This window comes from Pelobates fuscus, chromosome 6 (genome assembly GCF_036172605.1).
Source record: "Pelobates fuscus isolate aPelFus1 chromosome 6, aPelFus1.pri, whole genome shotgun sequence".
NCBI lineage: Eukaryota > Metazoa > Chordata > Amphibia > Anura > Pelobatidae > Pelobates > Pelobates fuscus.
Window position 1 is genome coordinate 83,022,946 of NC_086322.1, and position 17,725 is coordinate 83,040,670.

The following is a 17,725-nucleotide window of genomic DNA, read 5'->3' on the forward strand; positions in this document are numbered from 1 at the left end:
TAAAAAGCAACAAATTGTTGAAAATCCTAGTTTGTTTCTAATAGAATACAAATGTTTACTGTTGCCCGTTACCCCACATCATTGGAAAGTGATGTATGTGACTATAAAATGATGTCTTCATTATGTTGTTCTATATTAATGTTAGCATAACCTTTGTAATTGCCTGAATGTTAAGGAACTAATAAAAATTGACAAGCTGAAGAAAAAAAAAAGTTTAGACCTTTCTCCTTAAACAAAACGAGAGAAGTGTTCTTGACATGTATAAAGAGACTTGCTTAAACTATGCAATAAAGGCTCCCATCACCATTTCTACTAAGTAATAATTACGACAAGTGATGTTCCATATCCTCTGTTTAAGATTATAAGAAACAGGACGAACAGCCATAATTATAACCATTATATCTTTAACACCACTCCAGTGCCGAGGAACATCCAGATGACTGTGAAATAGTTAATACAATTGAATTTCATCACACGCTTAAAAGTAGTTTAAAGAAACAAGCTTGTCACTTATTATAGATCTTGAATATCTAAATTGCATTACTTCAAGCTCCATCTCCCCAACATCAAATTTATTTCGACAAAAACATCTGCTGTCATTAGCAAAACAAACTGATGATAATTTTCTAGAAATCCATCACTTGCTGCTGTGCCATTGCTAAGGATATTTTGTTTTTTTTAATGTCTTTATTAATTCTTTCCTGCAATGCTTTACAAGTTTTGTGTTTAGAACTATTCTGCTTGTGGATTTAATATTCAAGGAACAAATCTTTTTAGAAATGTATATTAAGGTGGAGTGTAACTTTTATTTTATTTAATGGAAATACTGCTTTGGGTATTGCAATGTGTGCTTTCATAACAACCTGCTAACCCTGGTATGGCGCTAAGAGATGGGCATCAATGGTAGATACCCATCTGGCAAAGCATCATGGGAGATGGCCATCCTTGTCCTAAGTAGTCTGCTATATTGGATGGAGTTTCACTGACAAGCAACTTACTAATGGAGCCTCTGCTACTGCTCTACTGCTTGATAAAATGACACCATGGATGTAAAGGCCACATTTCTTTTATGCTGTCCTCCGAAGCCTTATTTTCTTATTCTTGAGTCTTAAAAATTTAATTTGGCTGTATGAATATAGTATAGGCTCTTTCATGTGATTACTACCTTGCTTATTTTTTAAGCTAATCTAGTCTTATTGTTTTGTTCATAATGAGTTTTTTAAAAGGGTTTCTCTAAGCACCATTACTAGTTCAGTGATTTGAAGTTGTTATGGTGTCTTGTGTCTGTATGTGCTGCATTTGCTATGAAATGCTGCACATGCAATATTTAACCCCTTTGCTGCTGGAGGTGCACTTCTGTTGCACGGAATGTTGGTCATTGGCTGAGAGTAGTCAGCTGATGTTTCCAGCCAATGAATCGCTTCTATGGCTCTGCAGAATTCGAAGTGCATCACCGGACCATCCAGGGAGCACCAGAGCACAACAGCATGCAAACAATTGTTAAATTATTTGCCCCATTACCGGGGATCCAGGACATGGTACTCCTTGCAGCATAGCCACTGTAGCAGTTATGATATTTGGAGTAACCCTTTAAGATTTAGTTTTGTATAGTTTTATGTTGATGGGACATACACCATCTCATTATTTCAACATAAAAATAGTTTCAGAAGCTCCCTTCAGTGTACACATTATAATTTTTCTTTTGAATGTGTCTAGAATATTATTGATACCCAGACTGCAATGTAGACAGTTTAAACCATTTCTATATTTAATGCAAATTAGACAACAGGCAGTAGAATCGTTGTGCAGCTTAAATCTTCTTTATGTGTTTTTCTTTAATAGGACCCGATCCTGGAAAAGTAGAACAAATACTTCCTTTCCCACAAAATCCTATTCAAGTTAAAGGTGTGTATTCTTTATTCCCAATAACTAAATGTAAATGGACATTATAAACATATATATTGTGTTTTTTTTTTTATTTTTTTAAAGGAACGTTGAAAACATTGCAGATCACCCATAACTTGCACTTGTGCAAATTTTTTCCATTTCATTTTGAATGTATGTTAAATATTTACCAATTGACATCACAATCCAGTTCACTGCAGACAAAGCCACAGATTGCATCTGAGGAGGAGAAACACAAACTTTATTTCTGTTTCCATTCCTTTCCCTATGCTGACTCGGAGATGCAGAGGACGGAGCTTATACAAATGATTGACAGGGAGCCTAGATGGAGTTGCTTGGTTTCAGGATAGTGGGAAATAGACTTCACACATGTATATTAAATATAGGGAATAAGTAACCTTATAGGAACAATCTCTGCACCATAGAAACTTTATCAAAATTATGTTATCGTGCCAGGAGGCCCTGGGCGCTTTCTATTCTGAAGGGGTTAAACTGTTCTCACACGGTTTAACGACAAAGGTTGCCTATGATTGGTGGCTAACAGTAATCATAATGGGTTATTATTGTTTTCATCTACCCAGGCTATAGTAAAGTTAACTACAATTTCCTCTTGAAAATGTGAATGCAAGTGGCAATCATGACATTGTGCCACATTACAGAGTTGGCTAAAAATCTTTCCGAGACACATTATTATTATAATAAATCTGAAAATGATCTTAAAAAGATTAATGGAAGAGCAGTTTTTAAAGAAATAGTATAAGCACTATAACCACTACAGCAGTAACACCCAATGTACAGAGTTAAACATTTTAACCATTTAGTAATGGTTTGACTTCTTACCTGGGATTCGTTGGGCACTCTTCCCTGCCTCCTTACCTGGGATCAGCTGGGCACTCCTCCCTGCCTCCTTACCTGGGATCCTCTGGGCACTCCTCCCTGCCTCCTTACCTGGTATCTGCTGGGCACTCCTCCCTGCCTCCTTACCTGGTATCCGCTGGGCACTCCTCCCTGCCTCCTTACCTGGTATCCGCTGGGCACTCCTCCCTGCCTCCTTACCTGGGATCCGCTGGGCACTCCTCCCTGCCTCCTTACCTGGGATCCGCTGGGCACTCCTCTCTGCCTCCTTACCTGGGATCCGCTGGGCACTCCTCTCTGCCTCCTTACCTGGGATCCGCTGGGCACTCCTCTCTGCCTCCTTACCTGGGATCCGCTGGGCACTCCTCTCTGCCTCCTTACCTGGGATCCGCTGGGCACTCCTCTCTGCCTCCTTACCTGGGATCCGCTGGGCACTCCTCTCTGCCTCCTTACCTGGGATCCTCTGGGCACTCCTCTCTGCCTCCTTACCTGGGATCCGCTGGGCACTCCTCTCTGCCTCCTTACCTGGGATCCACTGGGCACTCCTCTCTGCCTCCTTACCTGGGATCCGCTGGGCACTCCTCTCTGCCTCCTTACCTGGGATCCGCTGGGCACTCCTGGTGGTGGTTATGGTGCTTGGACTATTCCTTTAAAGTGCATACATAATGCATATTATTTATTTTTTTTTTTATTTATCAAATGTATGGCTTTTAATAAATTGGAAATATTGTTTTAAAAATATTTTCAGTGTAGAATATTTCAATTCATAGGATGCTTTTAAAAGTAGAAATATAGAAACATAGAAACATAGAATGTGACGGCAGATAAGAACCATTCGGCCCATCTAGTCTGCCCAGTTTTCTAAATACTTTCATTAGTCCCTGGCATTATCTTATAGTTAGGATAGCCTTATGCCTATCCCACGCATGCTTAAACTCCTTTACTGTGTTAACCTCTACCACTTCAGCTGGAAGGCTATTCCATGCATCCACTACCCTCTCAGTAAAGTAATACTTCCTGATATTATTTTTAAACCTTTGTCCCTCTAATTTAAGACTGTCCTCTGGTTGTGGTAGTTTTTCTTCTTTTAAATATAGTCTCCTCCTTTACTGTGTTGATTCCCTTTATGTATTTAAATGTTTCTATCATATCCCCCCTGTCTCGTCTTTCCTCCAAGCTATACATGTTAAGATCCTTTAACCTTTCCTGGTAAGTTTTATCCTGCAATCCATGAACCAGTTTAGTAGCCCTTCTTTGAATTCTCTCTAAGGTATCAATATCCTTCTGAAGATATGGTCTCCAGTACTGTGTACAGTACTCCAAGTGAGGTCTCACCAGTGTTCTGTACAATGGCATGAGCACTTCCCTCTTTCTACTGCTAATACCTCTCCCTATACAACCAAGCATTCTGCTAGCATTTCCTGCTGCTCTATTACATTGTCTGCCTACCTTTAAGTCCTCAGAAATAATCACCCCTAAATCCCTTTCCTCAGATGTTGAGGTAAGGACTCTATCAAATATTCTGTACTCGGCCCTTGGGTTTTTACGTCCAAGATGCATTATCTTGCACTTATCCACATTAAATGTCAGTTGCCACAACTCTGACCATTTTTCTAGTTTACCTAAATCATTTGCCATTTGGCTTATCCCTCCTGGAACATCAACCCTGTTACATATCTTAGTATCATCCGCAAAAAGACACACCTTACCATCAAGACCTTCTAATAAAAATATTAAAGAGAATGGGTCCAAGTACAGATCCCTGAGGTACCCCACTGGTGACAAGCCCAAGCTTCGAATATACTCCATTGACTACAACCCTCTGTTGCCTGTCACTCAGCCACTGCCTTACCCATTCAACAATATTGGAATCCAAACTCAAAGATTGCAGTTTATTGATAAGCCTTCTATGTGCAACAGTGTCAAAAGCCTTACTGAAATCTAGGTAAGCAATGTCTACTGCACCACCCTGATCTATAATTTTAGTTACCCAATCAAAAAAATCAATAAGATTAGTTTGGCATGATCTCCCTGAAGTAAACCCATGTTGTCTCTGATCTTGAAATCCATGTGTTTTTAGATGTTCAACAATCCTATCCTTTAACATGGTTTCCATCACTTTCCCCACTACTGAAGTAAGGCTTACTGGCCTATAGTTGCCCGACTCCTCCTTATTACCTTTCTTGTGAATGGGCACAACATTCGCTAACTTCCAATCTTCTGGGACTACTCCTGTTAACAATGATTGGTTAAATAAATCTGTTAATGGTTTTGCTAGTACACCACTAAGCTCTTTTAATAGCTTTGGGTGTATTCCATCAGGTCCCATTGACTTATTTGTCTTTACTTTTGACAGTTGCAATAGAACATCTTCCTCTGTAAACTCACATGTAATAAATGACTCATTTATCCTTTTTTTTAACAGAGGTCCCTTTCCTTCATTTTCAGCTGTAAATACCGAACAAAAATATTCATTGAGGCAGTCAGCTAGACCTTTATCCTCATCTACATACCTTCCTTCTTTTGTTTTTAATCTAACTAATCCTTGTTTTACTTTTCTTTTCTCATTTATATATCTAAAAAAAGTTTTGTCCCCCTTTTTTACTGACTGTGCTATTTTCTCTTCTGTGTGTGATTTGGAAGCTCTTATAACTTGCTTAGCCTCTTTCTGCCTAATCTTATAGGTCATTCTGTCTTCCTCACTCTGGGTTTTTTTATAATTACTAAATGCTAACTTTTTGTTTTTTACTATTTTGGCCACATCTGCGGAGTACCACAGTGGTTTCTTGAATTTTTTGCTTTTACTGACAAGCCTAATGCAATTTTCTGTTGCCTTCAGTAGTGCAGCTTTTAAATAATCCCATTTATTTTGGACTCCATTTAAGTTGCTCCAGTCTGATAATGACTCCTTTACACATATTCTAATTTTAGAAAAGTCTGTTTTTCTAAAGTCTAAAACTTTTGTTTTTGTGTGGTGTGACTCAGTCACTGTTCTTATATTAAACCACACTGACTGATGATCACTGGATCCTAAACTTTCACCTACAGTAATATCTGATACCAAATCTCCATTTGTTAACACTAAATCTAGTATGGCCTCTTTACGAGTTGGCTCCTCAACGACTTGTTTTAGAGACAATCCCAGTAGGGAGTTTAGAATATGTGTGCTTCTGGCACAAGTAGCTATTTTAAGTAAAAACACTAGTTTTACAAAGACCTATTTTCTGTCAGTTATATATGTATATATTTTATTTTAGTATTGTCTCTGTTTAGTGCCTTTTTTACCATTCTTTTTCGATATATTTGCAAATTGCATTGAAAACATTAAACTGAAAAGAAAAAAAAGTGTTGAGTTGACGTTAATTAAAACTTACAGGTTATCTGGATTATTAACTAATATTAGCCTTATAATAGACTAATATTACTGCAGCGATTAGATTGCTCAGTTCAGTAAAGCAACAACAGTTGTACCTGTTGAAACCTTAAGAATGCTGATTCCTTTCTCTGCAACGTACATTAACTTTTTTAGTTTTTCTTTCCTTTCTGATAAAATGAGCATCATTAAGTTGGATAATAGTATTATCTATTTTTTATCTGTTGAGCTGTAAAATTGAAATTCATCTCCCACAAAGTGGTTTTGTTGAGACACTGTGTTGCATAGAGTATTGGAAAATTGAGCATAGTTTATGAGCCTTTGTTGTTTGTTTTTGCTATAGTCAAAGCTGTCTTAAAGAAACGGGAGTATGGAGCCACGTACATGAAGAATAATTTTATCACCGGTGTACGAGCAATGAATGAATTCTGCCTAAAACCCAGGTATTTCACTTTATCTGCTATGAGATATCAGATTAAAGCGACAGTCTAAGCACCAAAACAAACGCATCTTAATGTATTGATTTTGGTGTGTAATTGCAGTCCCTTTTTTTGAAAATTTAAAACTTTGCCATTGCTGAGAAACAGCAATATTATCAGTGAGCTGTGAACAGTGGCTGCCAAAGTGTTTCTTATTGGACAAAGGTTATTAGGATTAGGATTGGCTGCTGCAAGGAGACTGTCCCAACACTAGGGAAAATGGAAAGTTTTAAAGCAATTTTAGAGAAATACTTTAAGCATAAAAAATTTAGCTTAATGAAGCAGTTTTAGACAATGTCCCTCAAGTCTCACTGCCTAATTCTCTACTGTTTGACCCTAATCACTTTGTTTTTACAGCCATAGCTGTACCTTCCCTGGCTGTGACTCACATAGCCTTCATGAAAAAATTGTATTGTTTAAAACTGATCTTACTGCAGTGTGTTTACCTTAGACGTTCTTATCTCCTGCTCTGTAGATTGACCTTTAATCAGATACAGGGGACGACTTTACGCCCTAGCTGGAAATCAGAACTTCTAAATTAAACACATTGTGCAATAAATGAATTTTACAATAAATAATTATCTCTTTTCAGGAAGTGTGTAGGGAGGCCAAGTGAATCTGTTTCAGGACTGCTAAACAACACAATTCCTAAATGGTAGAAAATTGAGCAGTGAGCATGCAGGGGCATGATCTATAAACCAAATCTGCTAAAGCTAAAGTTGTTTTGGTATTTAGTGTCACACTTATTATTATTATTATTATATTTTTTTAAGGGAGTGAGGGAAGGAACACATCTAAAAGATATTGTGATTTGCAAAATATTTTTTGTCTGGTGGGATTTGTTCTTGCTTGAGATGACCTAGATTCAGTCCTTTATTCAAGATTCAGTCTGTTATCAAGATTCTAATAAAACCATATGCTTTGTAATTGTGTTTTATCTGCTATTACTGCTAGGTATCGTGCAAATCCCACTGCAGATATGGCAGCATGAGGTAAAGAAAGCCTTTGAGAAACTCAAGTTATTCCCCAGGAGGCCTAAATAACTCTTTACACAGTAACATTCCCAAAATAGACTTACTTCAGCCCGGATTATCCAGGTTTTACCAATATCTCACTTGGATTACAGTTGGGTACTCTGTAAATCTGAGGATAGTCACTGAGGACTGACTTGAAAATCAATGCTTTATTGCTGTATGAACTGTGCATATAACAGTCTATGCTTTCTTACCCAGCTCATCTTACTTATGTCTTTAATAGATCCAAACTATATTATACTACATTCATAGTGGACACTTTTTGGACTGTAATGCCTTGAAGTTAGTAATTGGTTATGAATCCTTTCCTTTTCTTTTTTTTCTTTCAGTGATCTGGAACCATTACGGAAGATACGAAGAAGAAGTCCTCATGATGACACAGAAGCTTTTACAGTTTATCTAAGATCAGATGTTGAATCAAAGTAAGGGAGTTGATTGTTTAGAGCTGTATGTTCACATATATTAATAATAGTAATTATATGTTCCAAATACATTGTGCATAGTCCAAAAACAAATGCAGTTGGATAGCCCTAACTGTACAGCACACATCAATTCATAAAATAGTAATAGATTAGCATCCAAGATATTTTGAGGTACTTTACTCGGGACCTTTAAACAGCACACAGAAAATGCCGAGGGCGACTAGGGAAGGCCATAGGGCCATCCTTAGGGACTCTGGGCCAGAGTCCAGGGGGGACTAAGGAGCACAGTAAGACTAGAGTCCAAGGGTCCCAGGGTCCTGTGGATGTAACAGAATCAAGGTAAATATCTTGTGATTAGAGAGTGTAAAAGACTTACTGTAACTTGAAGTATTAATATGATAGAAGCTAATGGTTTTTGGAGGTTCAGAAGGGCATTTCATACTGAAATGTGTTGGGAACAACTTTTATACAACTTTATTCAAAATGTAGTCTTTGTCTTTTCCATCATCTTATTTCTTAGCCACATTGCCTGACAGGTGCACTTAATTCAGAGGATGCCATGATATTATTTATGGCACATGTAAGTTTGCTTAAATTGCCAGATACTTACTTGAAGTATAATTAGAGTCTTAGTAAAACTGGTTGGTGGTCATTAAGTAAAGTAATAAGCAATACTGGATATGTTACTCTCTGCGAGCTGAATGGTAATAAACACAGACAATAGAGCTATATCAAATAGAAGGGGTTTATTAACAAAGTGATCATGTCATACTTTTTTTCTTCTACAGAGCGATTGAGGTTTGGGGGAGTCCTGAAGCCATTTTCAGAGAGAAGAAATTGAGACAGGAAGAGGAAATAGCATACAAAGAAAGTGAGTACTGATCAAGTCCTCAGTTATAAATGTGGGATACATCACCTCCCAGTAACCTTTCCACTTTATGTTCTGCCTCGTTAGTGCCTTGTTGTAGGGCACCACTTTCCTTCTTTGGTAACTCGTATCGATGAAAAGTTCACTAGTGAAGTCATACATAAGGTCTTTTCCATGTGGCTTTTTTTCCCCTGTAGTTATTTTTTTTTTGTTTTTTTGTTTTTTTTGTTTTTAATCATTTTTTTAATAAAAGGTTTAGAACTTTCCTGCCCTGGGTTTAAGAACCAATGAGTTAGAGCAACTTGTAGGAAAATTGTACATGTTTTTCTGTCAAACGGTGAGCGGTGCTTTCACTGCGGTTATGCAACACAGATATGTCTGGATGAGTTAAAGGACAACTGTAAAATCAAAATCATTTTTTTTATGTAATAATTCTTTCATCAAGTTTTTAAAGGAAATAGTTTTATTTTTAAACAAAGTATATGTAAAAAATAATTGGGAAAAAAGCATCTCTGCCTTTAGTATATAAGAAAATTCTTCATTCATATACATGCACCTTGGGTCAGGCAGTGTTTGAAAACTACAAGAAGTGGTGAGGTATGGTACAAAGTCACAGTGAGTATACAGGGAGTGCAGAATTATTAGGCAAGTTGTATTTTTGAGGATTCATTTTATTATTGAACAACAACCATGTTCTCAATGAACCCAAAAAACTCATTAATATCAAAGCTGAATATTTTTGGAAGTAGTTTTTAGTTTGTTTTTAGTTTTAGCTATTTTAGGGGGATATCTGTGTGTGCAGGTGACTATTACTGTGCATAATTATTAGGCAACTTAACAAAAAACAAATATATACCCATTTCAATTATTTATTTTTACCAGTGAAACCAATATAACATCTCAACATTCACAAATATACATTTCTGACATTCAAAAACAAAACAAAAACAAATAAGTGACCAATATAGCCACTTTCTTTGCAAGGACACTCAAAAGCCTGCCATCCATCAGTGTTTTGATCTGTTCACCATCAACATTGCGTGCAGAAGCAACCACAGCCTCCCAGACACTGTTCATAGAGGTGTACTGTTTTCCCTCCTTGTAAATCTCACATTTGATGATGGACCACAGGTTCTCAATGGGGTTCAGATCAGGTGAACAAGGAGGCCATGTCATTAGATTTTCTTCTTTTATACCCTTTCTTGCCAGCCACGCTGTGGAGTACTTGGACACGTGTGATGGAGCATTGTCCTGCATGAAAATCATGTTTTTCTTGAAGGATGCAGACTTCTTCCTGTACCACTGCTTGAAGAAGGTGTCTTCCAGAAACTGGCAGTAGGACTGGGAGTTGAGCTTGACTCCATCCTCAACCCGAAAAGGCCCCACAAGCTCATCTTTGATGATACCAGCCCAAACCAGTACTCCACCTCCACCTTGCTGGCGTCTGAGTTGGACTGGAGCTCTCTGCCCTTTACCAATCCAGCCACGGGCCCATCCATCTGGCCCATCAAGACTCACTCTCATTTCATCAGTCCATAAAACCTTAGAAAAATCAGTCTTGAGATATTTCTTGGCCCAGTCTTGACGTTTCAGCTTGTGTGTCTTGTTCAGTGGTGGTCGTCTTTCAGCCTATCTTACCATGGCCATGTCTCTGAGTATTGCACACCTTGTGCTTTTGGGCACTCCAGTGATGTTGCAGCTCTAAAATATGGCCAAACTGGTGGCAAGTGGCATCTTGGCAGCTGCACGCTTGACTTTTCTCAGTTCATGGGCAGTTATTTTGCGCCTTGGTTTTTCCACACGCTTCTTGCGACCCTGTTGACTATTTTGAATGAAACGCTTGATTGTTCGATGATCACGCTTCAGAAGCTTTGCAATTTTAAGAGTGCTGCATCCCTCTGCAAGATATCGCACTATTTTTGACTTTTCTGAGCCTGTCAAGTCCTTCTTTTGACCCATTTTGCCAAAGGAAAGGAAGTTGCCTAATAATTATGCACACCTGATATAGGGTGTTGATGTCATTAGACCACACCACTTCTCATTACAGAGATGCACATCACCTAATATGCTTAATTGGTAGTAGGCTTTCGAGCCTATACAGCTTGGAGTAAGACAACATGCATAAAGAGGATGATGTGGTCAAAATACTCATTTGCCTAATAATTCTGCACTCCCTGTATGGATAGAGTGATAAATCTCACTTAAAACACATACCAATTATATATAGGGTACTGTTTCCAGTAAAGAGCAGACCAAATGGGAACACCGTCTACAACAACTTTAGTAGGCTAAAAGGTAATACAAAGAAACATAAAAATAAAAATGCCACATAAACTTATTGTTCTTGCAAACATAAAGTGCTGGACAAGCCGTGCTTTCAGACACTAAAATCACCAGGACCCCTATCAGCTGCATCGGAGTTCTGAATCTGGACACAGTATTCATCTGTCAAAGGGTGACCGCTATATTGCTTCTCTTCTGATTCAATGCCAGACAGCGGAAGGTTAAATGAGAGGAAGAAGTTGCTTGATAACTTTGAGAGTTGCTGCTAAAGACTTTTTCAAGGAGGGTTGCACAAATAAGTCTTTCACTTCCGGTTCTTATATACCCCCATGGTAACTTAGAGAGTTCAGAAAACTGAGATGATACCAAAAACATGGCGGCCAAGGATCCCTCATGGACAACTAAAAAAGCCCTGTGTGCACTGTATGTGTATGGGCAGGACCATACAGCTGGCGTGTGACGTTCATCTCCATGGTAACTCCATATTGGCTCCATAATATATACATACAAATAACAAAATTCAACAACATATAAAATCACACTTAATCATATGCAGTAATATAACCATTCTAAACCTAAAATTCAGATTGTGCATAATAAAAATTCATACAAAATAAATATTCTAAAAACAAAAAATGCATATTATTTAAAAAATGCATATAATAAAAAAATAAAATCAATCTCTACACACACAAAAAATCTTTGAAATTTAATGATTGTCCTTGATTACAGTGTCATGGGACACTGTGTTTGATACTCCTACTCTCAATAGCTCAGTGGTGCTCCAGTATACGTTCCTATAACGGTTTAACAGTACAACCCATGTTCTGTACACCAAAGGGACATTGTAGCAAGTAGATAAGTCTTTTGGCTAAAATTTTTTATTTGATTTGGCCAATCTATGTCCCTTGTATAATTACTACTAATCCCCATAAACTGCCCCTTTGGAATGTTTGTTATACAATTCCTGTGGTGGCAATATTATAACTTTAGTGGTAATAAATTCAGCCAATTTGGGAAATAATTCAATGTAACCTCAAATATATAACAATCTCTAGAACCTTTGGATTCAATTTTCATTTTAATTTTTCAGTAGTAATTTTGTATATTATATGCATCCTATCACAGACTGTTGTGCAGAGCAATATTTGATGTTTTGTCTGTCTATCATTTTGAGGTTGCCCTGCTGCAGTGTGGGGATATTTATGGGATAATAATAGTAAACAGTTGAGAATTGCCCACTATTTCAATTCTCAGATCCCAAAGATCGTTATCGTGTAAGTGAAATGTATTCCATATAAATAAAATCACAATTTGTTATAAAAATAGATACAATTTATTGTGACATTTTAAATAATAATAAGTAACATGCGTGACAATAATCAATGAATATTCAGTATAACATATTATGCAATACAATATGGTAATGTAAAAACCTCTCCCAATGGCTAACACAGTCTTAATTGTTAAGAAGATTTATGACGGTAGTTCACAGAAAGAAAGTGAACGTTTCACACAGAGAAAGCTTCCAGCAAATAGCCATAAAACCCTTAGCTGACAGTTAGAATAACCCTTTCAATGCTGGCTAGACCTCCTAAGTAATTAAGACATATTCTCATGTGATTTTAAATAAAATAACATTTAAACCAGCTCATTAGTCATTTCCTGGAACCATCCAATAAGAGTAGTCTACTATGTTCTATAAGCAGAATTTTAACTTGCCTAAACAGATATTTTATCTTATTTTAGAGCAAATCAATACACCTGGATAAATACCATGATATGCTAACATGTGATATGTCACATGAATACATATTATTATTCATTTCTATCTGCAGAATAGAATGGTTATAACCATGTACTTCTTAGTTAACTAAGATTTCTAAATATCGAAATCTGATCGTGATTTATCCAGTCATATATCATGCTATTAGATTTTTTTTAATTACATTAGATTAATTAAATGAAACCAGTATAATTACCAGTTAAGTAGATTTTCTCATCAGATATTCTCAGGTAGCTAAGTGTCAAGGAATGTTTCTTTCTCGCTCTCACTCTGCTTTTCTTTCTTAGCCTGCTTCCGACTTGCCCTTTGCTTTCTCTGCATTCCTCTGCATACCTCTCTCTTCCCTTTGTCTTAACTTTTAAAGGAAAATTCACTAGGTGATAGACCAATAGGGACACTGGGGGTGTGGTTACCTTCCAGATAACAATTTAAGTATTTGGTCTATAGAGGGCAGTCTCGTCCCACTAAACATACCTATCCAGGAAAGAGTTAACTTTTCCTGGTGGCTATTTTGACGTCATTTACCTTATCTTTATAGTTGTCTATAATTTAAGTTTACTGTCAGATCAAAGAGTTTCTTTAAGTTTTGTCCAGACTATGTGTCTGGCAAATTCTGCTATAATTTCTAATATGACAGTTATAATACTAAATATGACCCTTAAATTACAATGGGACTCTTATACATTATCGAAAGTAAAATTAAATTATTTAATCTTCTCTGTCACAAATGTCTGGGTTTTAGAATTAATTATATTCCATTAGCATTTAGCTAACAGTCTGTCCATCCCCCGTTCTCATTTCTTATCAACAGGTTTGTATATACTAAGCATTCCTTTAGCTCTGGCAAAGTGGTTAGTTTTACATAAAGGATAGAAATCTTGTGTCTTTTGGTAACTTGAAAATAACAAAATGGAGTCTGCTCTGTTTAGAGTGACTCAGAATATACACTTTTAATTTCTATCATAGCACAAAATGTCTGCCGATATAAACACCCTGACAGCAGTTAATGCCAGTACTGCTTTTAGAACATTCCAGTTGGGTGTATCATCAGGGGTATAAACAGTGAAAAAAAAATGTATATGTTAAAGGGACTAAAGTTCTGACACAGTATTTCAAATTACCGTATATACTCGAGTATAAGCCGAGTTTTTCAGCCCATTTTTTGGGCTGAAAAACCCCAACTCGGCTTATACTCGAGTCAAGGTCTGTATTATGGCAATTTGCATTGCCATAATACAGACTGGGGGAGAGGGGGGCTGGCAGAGCTGTAACTTACCTGTTCTGCAGCTCCTGTCAGCACTCTCCTCCTCCACGCCGTCCGGTCAGCACCTCGGTCAGCTCCCAGTGTAAATCTCGCGAGAGCCGCGGCTCTCGCGAGACTTACAGTGTAAGCTGACAGAAGAGCTGAACGGACGGCGCAGAGGAGGAGAGAGCTGACAGGAGCTGCAGAACAGGTAAGTTACAGCTCTGCCAGCCCCCCTCTCCCCCCCACTGAACTGCCACTGGACCACCAGGGAAGGAGAGCCCCCCTCCCTGCCATATATCAAGCAGGGAGGGGGGACGAAAAAAAAAAATATAAATAAAATAAGAAGAAATAATAAAAAAATAATAATAATAAAAAAAAAAATAATAATAACAAAAAAGGGGTATAAGGACCACTATGGGAGGGAGGGGGGTATAAGGACCACTATGGGAGGGAGGGGGGATAAGGACCACTATGGGAGGGAGGGGGGGATAAGGACCACTATGGGAGGGAGGGGGGGATAAGGACCACTATGGGAGGGAGGGGGGGGATAAGGACCACTATGGGAGGGAGGGGGGGATAAGGACCACTATGGGAGGGAGGGGGGGGATAAGGACCCCTATGGGAGGGAGGGGGGGATAAGGACCACTATGGGAGGGAGGGGGGGGATAAGGACCACTATGGGAGGGAGGGGGGGATAAGGACCACTATGGGAGGGAGGGGGAGGATAAGGACCACTATGGGAGGGAGGGGGGGATAAGGACCACTATGGGAGGGAGGGGGGTATAAGGACCACTATGGGAGGGAGGGGGGTATAAGGACCACTATGGGAGGGAGGGGTGGGATAAGGACCACTATGGGAGGGAGGGGGTGGGATAAGGACCACTATGGGAGGGAGGGGGGGTATAAGGACCACTATGGGAGGGAGGGGGGGTATATGGACCACTATGGGAGGGATGGGGGGGATAAGGAACACTATGGGAGGGAGAAGGGGGATAAGGACCACTATGAGAGGGAGGGGGTGGGATAAGGACCACTATGGGAGGGGAGGGGGAAGTAAGGACCACTAGGGGAGGGGAGGGTAAGGACCACTAGGGGAGGGGTGAGTCAGGACCACTGGGGGGGGTGAAGGAACACGGGGGTGGGGAGGTAAGGACCACTGAGGGAGGAGGAGGGGAAGTCAGGACATATGGGGGGGGGGGAGGGGGCGGCAAAATTTTTTTTGCCTACGGCGGCAAATATCCTTGCACCGGCCCTGCACACACTGCATTCACACACTGCATTCATACACACACACTGCACTCATACACACACTGCACTCATACACACACACATACGCACACACTGCATTCATTATACACACACTGTAAATAAATATTCAATTAATATATTTTTTTTAGGATCTAATTTTATTTAGAAATTTACCAGTAGCTGCTGCATTTCCCACCCTAGTCTTATACTCGAGTCAATAAGTTTTCCCAGTTTTTTGGGATAAAATTAGGGGCCTCGGCTTATATTCGGGTCGGCTTATACTCGAGTATATACGGTAAAAGGTTTTTGTATCCTGCTTAGACTGGAAAATTGGCAGGGTTTTTCACTAACTCAGCTGATCTGAAAAAATACTCAAAGTCCGCTTTAGTTACCACTGGGTATTTTTGCCTCAATTTTGCCACTCATATTTAATTAGCAAAATAGTGGATTTCACTGGCTCCCTGTAGTGTGCATGTGGTGGCTAGGTGTAATATGTGTGTGGTGTGTGCTGGCTGTGTGTAGTGTGGGGTGCTCTGTCCCCCCCCATGTTTAACTTTCCTTGATCCACGGTGGTCCTGTGGAGGTTATATACCCTGGTTGTCTAGAGGGGGATCTTATACTTCGCACAGTTTCATGTCTCAACTGTGGAGGTGACATCAACCAACCACCTAAAGATAGCCATATCGAGCAAAAAGAAACTAAACGGGTTTATGTTTCTATAATTCAGAGGTGACAGTAATTCCTTCCATAGGAGTATACAACATTTGCAAGAAAAAATAAAGTGAATGAGAAGAACAAGCATTACTACCTTGCTAATTTCTTTTAATTCTAAATATAACAATCTTCAGGAAGCCAAACAATGTAAACCCTATATGGTGAAGCATGTTTGGCTCTCATCTAGATCATACTCTTACCAAAACATTGAGCACATTCCTCGTTACACAACCACAGAGAGAGAGAGACATGACCTCAGTAAGTGCCCCTAGCGTTACCGTCACTCACTGAGTGTATGCTGGCAGCACTGCTGGCTGCCCTCTGACTCACTAGAAAGCTCTAGAGTGTGAGTGAGCAAATACTGAGATCTGCACCAACCGGAGGTACAGACCTCACTACCTGTCCCGACCGTCTCATCCCTCTACCAGGCCTACCACTTGTCCACGGTAGGGCTAAAGGCCAAAAAAAAGACACCCTGCCCGGCTCATGGTACTGCATATCCTGGGTGTCGGGCAATACAAATTCAAAATCTTTATGGCATATTGCTTCTATCAGCACTATTTAATACCATGAAAAATCCACGTGTTGTATAAGCATGCTATGGGAAGCAGAATTTATATTGGGATTTAGGAAAGGATTGACTGACATGTACTGTACTGCGTTTCCCACTGTTCACAGAATCTGTAGATAGTGATTAAAAGTAACATGTGTTTTTTAATACTACTCTGCCTTGTGGCAATGACTGGGTCAGTAACCTACAATTACCCTTGAATTATTCATCCTGCATTCCCTTTGGTAATTTTATAGGAGCCCAAAGCATTGAAAGGAAATAATAAAATAAAGCTGCTTGAATTCTGTTTAATATAACATTGCCACTTTGATTGTATCAGACCTTCTCAAACACAGCCTGCCCCAGGCCATATAGAATTACTTCTTACAGATTGTATGTGATGGAGGAAATGTAAAACCTTCATCCATTTCTTATTTTAGTAAAGGCTCAAGTCCAATGGCTTTCTGCCCCCTGGCACATTAACCACAATTAGTGAAATCTCTTCAGTGTCCAAGCCAACAAGACTCCACGTTAAATGTATTCAGTGTCTTAAATTGCTCATCTTGTGTATCTGCCACCTAATTTATTCTAGTTGCAATGGAACAGGGCGATTAGCTGCCTATTTTTATTAACAACAAAAAAAAAAAAACGGTGCAAAAGGAAGCATGTAGGAAAGCTCCATGTTTTTCTACTCCCTCTTTTTACATTTATTTATTTTATAGCATTTTTTCATCAACGTGATGTTTGACGAGTCTATTCCATTAACAAAAAAACAATGACACTTGTATTATGAGGAAAATAATGGATTAGAAAGATCTTCTACTGACAGTTGGTGTCATACTCTCTGGGATGAAAGCACCTTTTGGCTTTATCCAAATGTAAACCCACGTAGATGTAAACAATAAATAAAGTTAAATATCTCTTTTCAGAGACTATATTACTATTGGCATTCCATCTCATCT

At 38.8% G+C, this 17,725-nt stretch overlaps 1 protein-coding gene across 1 annotated transcript in view; it reads left to right on the top strand.

The window, feature by feature from the left end:
* The window catches only part of SLC30A9 (solute carrier family 30 member 9), a 103,158-nt gene that overhangs the window by 41,389 nt on the left and 44,044 nt on the right, over positions 1-17,725 (top strand). Inside the window, exons 3-6 of the mRNA XM_063457909.1 lie at positions 1,843-1,905; positions 6,477-6,576; positions 7,976-8,068; positions 8,857-8,939. Coding sequence (XP_063313979.1) covers positions 1,843-1,905; positions 6,477-6,576; positions 7,976-8,068; positions 8,857-8,939 — 339 coding nt within the window. The remainder of the gene's footprint in view (positions 1-1,842; positions 1,906-6,476; positions 6,577-7,975; positions 8,069-8,856; positions 8,940-17,725) is intronic.